Here is a 10728-nt window from a genome sequence, read left to right on the forward strand (position 1 = left end):
CCGTTGCCCCCCCCCCCCCCCCCCCCCCCCCCGTCTAGATGCGGGAGCATGCGTCAGTGGGTTTTTTCCCCCCCTTCTCAGTTTGGGCATGTGCACAGGCGGCCATCTGTAGAACTAAAATTTTTGCGCGTGCGCAGAACAGCGATTTCCACTTCAACCCAACTGCTGTAACACTTCCCTTTAAACTTTAAAGGAACACTTCCCTTTAAACATTTACCCAGAAACTGGCCTCCGTGAGATCCCAAACTCATCTAACGAACAAAACTAGGCACCGCTTAAACATTGTTTTTAATAACGCGGGAGCGGAGCTCCGCCTGCGCGCATACCGCCGATGCTAAAATAAAATGGTGGGCAGGCAAAGAGCGAAAGCCTTGGGCTTCCGAGCGGAAGTGGCTCGACACCGCAGGAACGATCAGACATCAGAAAAGTGCGGCTAGAACTGGAGAATCAGGAAAACACCACTTGGGGACCTGGTAACAAAATACTCCATTTTAAAGGGGGTTTGAGCAGGAAAGCGATGGCTGGGGATGGTGCAAAGATGTTGGGTGTGTGAACATGGATGTAAAATCCGTTACTGAAGCGTGCCGAAAGCAGACTAAATAGACCATCTGAACACACCCTTGGTGCCAAAGTCTCCTCTCACTCTCTTGTTTGGACGGGGCAGGAGCAGTGTGAAAGTTGAGTAGATGAAAAGGTTTGGAGGTAATTTGGATTGTTAGCTTATTACTATTTATTATTACTTAGTTTGTAAACGCAAGGCTTTAATTTTCTTTTTGATTTGCAACAGTTTAGACCTTGTTTTGACCTGTTTCAACTATGGTTTTGGTTTGTTTGATTGTTTACTCGCCTGAGTAAGCTTGGCAGTATTTGATTGCCATTCGGTGGGCTGTGTTTTTTGCACTCAAGTTTTATTTATTTTGTTTGTAATTTTTGTGAGCTGTTTTGGGTGGCTTTGGGTTACTTTTCTTCATTGCACTATGTTGGAACTGACTTTACTGACTGTTTTGGTTGTTTTTAGTTGCCAGGGTAGATAGCAGTGTTCCATCTCCTTCGCTCTTCTTCTCACCTCCTGCTCTGCGAATTAGACTAGGGAGTGGTGAAAGACTAGTTTTTGAGAAAAGAAGATGAAATTAGTTTAGCAATTCTCTGTGCAGTTATCCCTCACGTACATATGTTATGGTTCTGAAACTTTTGTGCCAACTCACAGAGGTTTTATTGTATATGTCCCAGATATTTCGATTCTCTGAACTTTTAGCTATATTTTACCTTGTTAGTATTTTTAGTATATCTTGATCCTTAGTTTTTAGCTATCTAGTTCTAGTCTTGTAATATTATCACTGAGTTTCTGGCAGGTTCCTTTTCTGGAAAGGTATGATTAGTGGGTGTACAGCAGCCCTGCATGGTCTTGATCCACTTACCTTGTATGCACCTACCTATTTAGACTGCTATCTAAATAAGCTGAGCCCGCCTTGGTGAGAAGGGCAGGGTATAAATCGAACTAATAAATAAATTAACTAAATAAATTGATTCTGACTGTACGTTTTTTCTAAACAGGCCAAGTTTTTAAAAAAATAAATCACAATTTTCTTCTTTGGTAGGAGCAAAGGGCTGGACGGGACACCACAATTCTGTTCTACTAACACAGTTGTTTTCCTTAAACAACCTCTTGTGTCAAAGTCAGGTTACTTCCACTGAAAGAAAGCACCTCTGGTGTTTGAAAGAATATGCAGGATCCATCCGCAGAATTTTAAAAAGCCTGATAAAATTGCCACATTTGATTGTAATTATAGACCAAGGGTGGAAAAAAAAATCACAATACTGTTTGGCTCACAACCATTTCTTTAAAACAGTAAATAAAGTCTGAGGAAATGACAGTATTAGGAATTAGCTTATATGCTATGCCAAATTTAGTTCTAGGACTCCATTGGAATTATGAAATTAGTTTAGCAATTCTCTGTGCAGTTATCCCTCACGTACATATGTTATGGTTCTGAAACTTTTGTGCCAACTCACAGAGGTTTTATTGTATATGTCCCAGATATTTCGATTCTCTGAACTTTTAGCTATATTTTACCTTGTTAGTATTTTTAGTATATCTTGATCCTTAGTTTTTAGCTATCTAGTTCTAGTCTTGTAATATTATCACTGAGTTTCTGGCAGGTTCCTTTTCTGGAAAGGTATGATTAGTGGGTGTACAGCAGCCCTGCATGGTCTTGATCCACTTACCTTGTATGCACCTACCTATTTAGACTGCTATCTAAATAAGCTGAGCCCGCCTTGGTGAGAAGGGCAGGGTATAAATCGAACTAATAAATAAATTAACTAAATAAATTGATTCTGACTGTACGTTTTTTCTAAACAGGCCAAGTTTTTAAAAAAATAAATCACAATTTTCTTCTTTGGTAGGAGCAAAGGGCTGGACGGGACACCACAATTCTGTTCTACTAACACAGTTGTTTTCCTTAAACAACCTCTTGTGTCAAAGTCAGGTTACTTCCACTGAAAGAAAGCACCTCTGGTGTTTGAAAGAATATGCAGGATCCATCCGCAGAATTTTAAAAAGCCTGATAAAATTGCCACATTTGATTGTAATTATAGACCAAGGGTGGAAAAAAAAATCACAATACTGTTTGGCTCACAACCATTTCTTTAAAACAGTAAATAAAGTCTGAGGAAATGACAGTATTAGGAATTAGCTTATATGCTATGCCAAATTTAGTTCTAGGACTCCATTGGAATTCTGCCCAGTGACATAATGTCTGAATTTATGCCATTTCTTTCAAGTGCTTGATAACTGAGATGCCTGCCAAAAGAAATATACTGAAAATATAAAGATGGGGGACGGGGGATCTATTTATTTTGACAGCTAAATTTAGGTGAATTTTTAAAGCTCCATTTAGCGCTATCATTTATGTCGTTATACTTTTTTTCCCCCCCCCCCCAAGAAAGCATGTGATGTGAAGGGCACCACAGTTAAAAGACAGTGCGGAATCCTGTACTTTGTCATCTCATATGTAGGCCTGTTTATTTCAGTGGAGCCAATATTTGAACCCCAGGAAATGAAGTACACAATTCCTTTAAAGAGGAAATAAAACAGTGTTCACAAATACATTGAGGGAAAGGGCATGAAAGAAGATCTGTGTTTCTTCAGGAAAGATGAGGGATATATTTAGAAGTAGTGGGACTTGCATGGCATGGAACTTTAAGCCTCATTATTGATATGATTTGAGTTTAATCCCAACCTTCCTCCAAGAAATGCAAGGTAGCAGAGATAATTCTTGCCTTCCTCCATTTTACCATCAAAACCACTGAGTCTGAGGTTAGGGTGATACAGAGTGACTGGGCAAAGGTCACTCAGGAAGCTTCTGTGGCAGATTTGAACATTTGAGGAGAAGCTGTGGCTCAGTGGTAGAGCATCTGCTCACCATGCAGAAGGTCACAGATTCAGTCCCATCATCTCCAGTTTAAAGGGTTAGGTAGTACGTGATACAAAAAACAGCTTCCTGGAGAAAGTCCTGCCAAGCTGAGATGACTATGCTGACCTTGATTCTGACGGTCTGATTCAGTTGAAGGCAACCTCATGTGTTCCACAGGGGCCTCACGGTTCCTAAACCTCCCCTTATTATCAGTCTGTATTTGTGTATTACAGATCTGTGACAATTCAGAACTGTATTGAAATGAGGTTCAGCTGCTCAAAAAAAATCCTTTTTTATGCATGTTCCAAAAAATGTAAACTATGAAGTAGAGATAATAATCTCTGTCTGAAACACACTGTAGATATACACCAGGGAGCCATAGCCAATTTTAGCTGTCTGGGGATTGTCTGTTGCAAATCTCTAAGTATCTGGAGATTTGTATCTCTCCTAATTTACATCTGTACTGCGGTAAACACTAGACAAAAAAAAAATGGTGCATCCACAGTGTTGTATGAAGAGTGAGCTACATCTTATGAATAAATGTTTTAGCTGCCCTTCAGAGATTGTATTTCCTCACAATTGTGTAATTATGCAGCGAGCCAAAGCGTGAATGTCATTAAGTTACTGAATGAGAGTCCATCAGGCAGGAAAGGAAACTTGAAATTTAATCGAAAAGGTGCTTCAACTGAGGTTGATCTCTCAGGGAGGAGACATTTAGTGATGCCAAGCCCTGGCTGGGGCTTGGGACCCAGTGCCCCAAGTTCCCTTTGGGAAAAATTAAAAGAAATCTTAAAAATTAATAAAAACTCACCATCATCACCCATGAAATGATGTCATTTCTGGTGAATACCTGGAAGCAACTAGAGAGTTTCCAGTAATAAGAGTTTACGATAGAGTTTCTGGTGATTCCTAGAGCTACCACTGTTGCTTCCAGATGTACCTCAGAAGTGACGTTATTACACTGCTGCTTACACCACCATATCCCTGCTTCCCCTATTAATTACATTTAGGGGGTTGGCAGGGGCATCCTGCTCCAAATCACCATTTCTGATCTAAAAAGTGATCCACAAAAACAGTTGGCTGAGGCTCATCCTTCAGCTGAAGTGTGCCCTTTTCAATACTGCAGTCCACCCTCCAGTAACTGAAGACAGCCATAGTGTGTGCCGCACATTCAGTGTCAAAGGGCTGTCATGTCTTTAAGCAAAGAGGTGATTTCGTTTAAAAAGGGCAAACATAATTTTCTTTTAGGGAAGGGACAAGACAGGAATAACGATTGTCTTATTTCCAACAGATAACACAGCGAGCGTTATCACGAGACGCACAAGCTTCAGTCGACAGATGCAGGATTTATACCTTCTGCCTATTGTGATAAGTGATGGTGGGAGCCCTGCGCTGAGCAGCACCAACACGCTCACAATCCGAGTCTGTGGTTGTGACGGCGATAGGATCTCGTGCAATCCTGAGGCCTACACCCTTAATGCGGGACTCAGTACTGGGGCTTTAATTGCAATCCTTGCTTGCATTGTGATTTTGTTAGGTAAGGAGGTCTCTGCATTTTGTTTATCCTTTCTGTTCCCCTACTTCCCCTTCCATCCAAATGGACTGAACCACAGGAGGCACAATTCAGTGAGATGCTTCATTTAAATCAATAGGTCTGAGGTCTAGTTCTCACAAACCGGGGGGATGGATCCAGACAAATTTTTTCTGCTAATAGGAGATGAAATGTCTTCCAATTTCTCCTTCCTGCAACAGACTCCTGATTGGATTCTCATGATGTTCACGAGGGTCCCCTGACTCCACAAGAGAAGCATTTGGGTGAGATCAATGAGCTGCAGTAAGAGGAAAAAATAAGGAAAGTTCTGTTCTGATGACAGAAGTGCCATCCATCAGTGAAAAATTTAGTCTGGATCCAACCCCATACCCAGGGCTTATTTTGTAGAAAAAGCCCAGCAGGAACTTATTAGCATAATAGGCCACACCCAACAGCAGAAAATCATTAGCATATTAGGCCACACCTTTGACAGCACAGCTCATTAGCATGTTCGGCCGCACCCCCACGTTACCAGAACTGTGGTCATCCAGCCACACCCACCTTTTGCTTCTTATTCTGTTTACCTTGTTTGTTGTCAAAACCCAGGGCTTTTTTTGTAGCAGGAACCCTTTGCATGTTAGGCCACACACCCCTAATGTAGCCAATCCTAATGAGTTCCTGCTGTTGGGTGTGGCCTACTATGATAATGAGTTCCTGCTGGGCGTGGCCAACTCGGGAGCCAGCCGGAACTCCGTTCCTGTGCGTTCCTGCCCAAAAATAGCCCTGCCCATAACACTTCAAACTGCAAAGGAAGGGCTTGCTTGCTGCAGTGATTCCCCATGTGGGAAGAACACCCATATCTATCTCTGTGTAGAAGATTAGCATGTCAGAAAGATGGTGAGACTAGAACATTTCTTCCTGGCATGTAGTTTTCTGCGTTTAGGAGTAGAGATGGGCATGAACCAGGAAAATGGAGATTCATCCCGGTTTGTGGGGTCTCACAAACCTTAATAAACCTTCCCGTTTACTGAACTGGTTCATTTTGTGAGGTTTGTGATGTGATAGAATGGCCCTTCTGTGAGGTAGAGATGCCAAACTTGCAGCAAGTCTCCAGTTTACCTGCCCTTCAAGTTTGTGATGATCGGGTTTAGGGGGGTGAGTTAAAGCCCCCCCCCCAAAGCAGGCGCCCCCAGGAAAGTGCTCTCTGGGGAAATCACAGCTGCAGGTTCAGGAGCATGTTGAACGGACCCCCTGCAAACTAGAGGCATCAAACTCACAGAGGACTTCCCCAGGGTGTCCTTCTACCTGCCCTCCCAGTTTAGTGAGGATTGGCTGTGGTGGGCTGAGTTGTGCCCCCCCCAAGCAGGTGACCCCAGGAAAGTGCTTTTTGGGAAATTACATCCTCGGGTTCAGCTAAAGAACCCAGTAGCTAAGCCCCTCTGCTCGGCTTGAGCAGAAGGACAGGTGCCTCAGAGCCCTGAGTAAGCACCAAATACCCCCAACCTCACTGTTCACACTGAGGAATGACTTCCAGTTCCCTTCCCTCTCTGCCTCTAACTCCCTCTCTGCCAAGTAAAAACAGTTGTGTGTGAGCTGGGGGTATATATCCATTCTGCTCCCATAGAACAGAATGTGAGCTCTCTTGTTGTCAGCCAGTGCTGCCTGTCAAGCTTTGGTGTTTCCAGGGCTTGAGAGGGGCTGCAGAAGTCCACCCCCCCCGGTTGCTTTGATGATCAATTGATTGGCACCAGCATGTCTGCCACATGAACTGCCAGCGGTAACCACATGACCCTCCATAAAAACCATGAAGGTTTGTGGGAGGTTCACTGCAGTCATGATTGCATGAACCACAAACTGGGCAATTTTCATGACGAATTTAGGTTCATGACGAGGTTCATGCCCATCCATATTTAGAAGTATTTGTTGTTGTTGCGTGGGGTCTGTGTCCACATGTTCAATCTGAATTGGAGGGGACTAGCTATATGGTTGGTCTAACCATCTTTTTAGCTGTTAGAAGAGGCCTGGGTATCCTTTTTTGAGAGGCAGGTAGGGAGGCTTTCCAGAAACAGAAAGAAACATGTTGAGGCCTGTTTCAATCTAAGCCTAACCTGGGAATCCAATTATTTTCCAAGCACTCATCAGAATCCATGAAATTAATCTGTGACTTGGGGCATCCTTTTATTAAAGCTCTTTCTATACAAAAGTACAGGAAGGACGTTATTGATCTATTAGGTCTTTTAATAAGTAAATAAATAAATCTCTCATTTGTGTTTTTCCCCCCTCATCAGTGATTGTAGTGTTATTTGTAACACTGAAACGGCAAAAGAAAGAGCCCCTCATTGTCTTTGAAGAAGAAGATGTACGAGAGAATATTATCACTTATGATGATGAAGGGGGCGGGGAGGAAGACACTGAAGCTTTTGACATTGCAACTTTGCAAAACCCAGATGGCATCAACGGATTTATTCCTCGCAAAGACATAAAGCCCGAGTATCAATACATGCCCAGGCCAGGGCTTCGGCCTGCTCCAAACAGTGTTGATGTTGATGACTTTATCAACACAAGAATACAAGAAGCCGATAACGATCCGACGGCTCCTCCCTATGACTCTATCCAGATCTATGGCTACGAAGGGAGGGGCTCAGTGGCCGGTTCACTAAGCTCTTTAGAGTCAGCAACGACGGATTCCGATTTGGACTATGACTATCTACAAAACTGGGGACCTCGTTTTAAGAAACTAGCGGACTTATATGGCTCCAAAGACACTTTTGAAGATGATTCTTAACAATAATGTTTCAGATTTGGCCTTAAGAACTGTGTCTAACATTCTGGAAAAAAATTCAGAGGAAAAAAATGTAAGCAGGTATTTTTTAAAATAAAATAAGGAAAGGTTCATAGAAAACATTTAGGTTTGACAGAGACGGGGGAGGGTCCTTTCGTATAAAGAAGGAACAAAAAGGACATCAAAGTGGTGAATACTGTGAAGTACCTTTTCTTGCAAAAGGCAAAATACAGAAGTTGGTTATCAACTTCAGTAGAAGGGGAAAAAAATAACCACTTGTGAAATATAAAATATTTAAGAAAAGGGAAAATTCTAAAAGTCATCAGAGAATCGAGGGCAATCTTTCCCCCCCTTTTTCTTCTCTCTCTTTTTTTTTTGGTGTGTATTACGAACAGCTAAGTCTTTTATGTCAAAGAAGCTTCCACAAATTAGAAAGGATCACAGTTCTGAGCTGTAATTTCGCCTTAAACTATGGACACTCCCTACGTAGTGCATTTTTAAACTTGAAATATATAATATTCAGCCAGCTTAAACACATATGATGTATGTACAGGACAATGTACAATTTTGTCTCTTGAGCATCCAACTTGTTTCTGCTGACTCTTGTAAATCTTTTTTGCTTATACTTTCATCTTAATCTAATACGTGCCAGATATATTAAAAAAACTCTGTCTTGTTGCAGTGGGAGGCGCCCTATTTCTATGTCATTTTTAAATGTATCTATTTGTACAATTTTAAAGTTCTTATTTTTAGTATACATACAAATATCAGTATTCTGACATGTAAGAAAATGTTACATCACACTTATATTTTATGAACATTGTAATGTTGCTTTAATATGGGCTTCAATATACGAAGCAGACTTTGAAATAAAAAAAGGATTCGTTTTTTAATTCTCGCTTTTGTTTATTAAATGTTTAAAAGGAAAACATTGTTCCCAGTGCTCTATTTACATATGTATCTCTCTAAACTACCAGTCTGACTTTTTAATAGCCCTATTTGTTATGTGTTTGTTGCTAAAACTGTCTTGTTAAGTGATTATTTAAAATCAATTATTATTTTTTGAATGTGTATGGGGATTCTTTTAAAGAGAAATACTTGTAAAGTCTATATAGAGCTTATGGCTGCTTCAAGAGCACAGTAGCAGCTTGAATAAGGGTGCTCTGGATTCAGTTCAGTTTCTTCTTTCTAAGTACTGCCATGTTATACGCATGTATCTTACCTCTTAATAATCCCACTGGCTTCCATAAATGGCATTATGATGTGCAGACGTGTTCTGTACTTATAATTGCCTTCTTGCTTATTAAGCTGAATATCCGTTTTAGGATTCTGTGGGCTGAAAGAGACTTAAACCTGGGCCTCACCCCATTTTAGGTTGCTAAAGATTTTGTATCCAACTATTTACCCTAATATTTGTATTAATTTTGGCTTGGAAATGTAAGTATTTAGTTTGCTGAAGTGGTATCATCTAGTTTTTTATTATTATTTAAAACAAGGGGTGGGAAACATAGAAGTGGTTTGTTTTCTTTATTCTTTTAGGATATGCTTTTAATTTAATAATAGAAAAGGTTCTATAGATTAGTTCTGGATTCGTTTTAGACAGCGGAGCAGATGGTGCTCAACTGTGTGTTCAGCATCTGGACACAAAAGTAAAGATACTACATTTAATATAACCAGTAGAGAAAGGTTAGAGGTCTGCAAATACAATATAGGGTGAGGTCATATTGGCAGCCAAACCTATTTGTTAATGTCTTTTAGGAACTTTAGGGCGGGAAATCTCCATTATGGATACCAATTGCCAAAATTTGTAAAACTTGCCTTGTTTACAGTAGTATGAAGTTCCATATGTATTTAATTTAAATTTACTCAAGAAAGAGAATAGACTGGATCCCAACCTTTCCCCCCCACCTGCCAATAAAAGGCATTTCTCCAGATGAGGGGAGGGATTCTACTGACTTTCACTCACTTTGCTGACCCCTATTTCATATTCACACTGTCCCTGATGGTCAACTGTCCCCCAGGACCAGGGTTTAGAAGAATTCAATGGTCCACTACAGGATAGTGGAGTCAGAAAAGTTCCATTTCACTAGTGGAACTCTATTGATGGTACTTTGAATCCAACCCAGAATCATTGTCTTTTGCCATTGTAGTCCTAATATTAGGTGGGTTTTCCCCAAGTTATATGAGTATGAGGGAAAACTGTACTACTATACTATGTCTTATCCCAATATGATGTATGAGTAGATAGACAGATCAATATGTTCTCTATATTTCCATGCTTAGTTCAAATTTCTTCAGTTGTTGTAGTTGTTGTTTTTCTATTTTTATAATCCAAAGACTATTTTGCTATATTTGCACATTTCTTCAATATGAATTTAAAAAAAAAATTAAAATAGCAATCGATGTAGAGGAAAAGTAAATCTGCTGTTCGAGGTGTCATCACCACCTTCATCTTCATCATGACAATACTTTTTTGACATCAACATTTTTGCAACTTGCTAATGTACATTTTGACTGCATTGTTAGGCAAACCTTAACACTTTTTTACATGCTTCTGTTTAATTTCAAAGGCAAAGAAAGACATTGTCAACTACTTTTTAATAAGTTTAAATATTTGGGGCTTTTTTAGTATCTGTAGTCCTTCCCCTCTTTTTACAAGTTTGAAAATAAATTTACTTTTCCTGCTAGTACTGTCTTTTTGTTTTAAATTTAGCTACCAATGTGGGATTGGATCCAAAGGTCATTTTCTGTTGACGGAACACGCTTCCATCACAGAATAAAGAGTGATTTTCTCCTTTTCCCACTTCATGGCCCACATTGTTCCTAATGTCCACTGTTCCCCGGGAACGGAGTTTTGGGGAGATTTAGTGAGCTGCAATGGGATGCAGGAAAGTCCTGTACCTTTGGTGGAGTTCTGTGTCTTCAGTGGAGCTTCACTGATGGTATTTTGGATCCAACCCAGCATTTACATTTACCCCAAGTGTTATTCCTGCATATTA

General features: G+C 40.5%; 1 protein-coding gene across 1 annotated transcript in view; it reads left to right on the forward strand.

Annotated features, from left to right (window-relative positions):
• Window positions 1–8527, forward strand: part of CDH11 (cadherin 11) — an 85037-nt gene extending 76510 nt beyond the window's left edge. The window contains exons 11-12 of the mRNA XM_015406969.1: window positions 4708–4953; window positions 7236–8527. Of these exons, the coding sequence (XP_015262455.1) occupies window positions 4708–4953; window positions 7236–7732 (743 nt within the window). The 3' untranslated portion in view covers window positions 7733–8527. The remainder of the gene's footprint in view (window positions 1–4707; window positions 4954–7235) is intronic.
• The last annotated feature ends 2201 nt before the right edge of the window (window positions 8528–10728 follow it).

The sequence above is a fragment of the Gekko japonicus genome, unplaced genomic scaffold, assembly GCF_001447785.1.
Source record: "Gekko japonicus isolate JY-2015 unplaced genomic scaffold, Gekko_japonicus_V1.1 scaffold1572, whole genome shotgun sequence".
Taxonomy (NCBI): Eukaryota; Metazoa; Chordata; class Lepidosauria; order Squamata; family Gekkonidae; genus Gekko; species Gekko japonicus.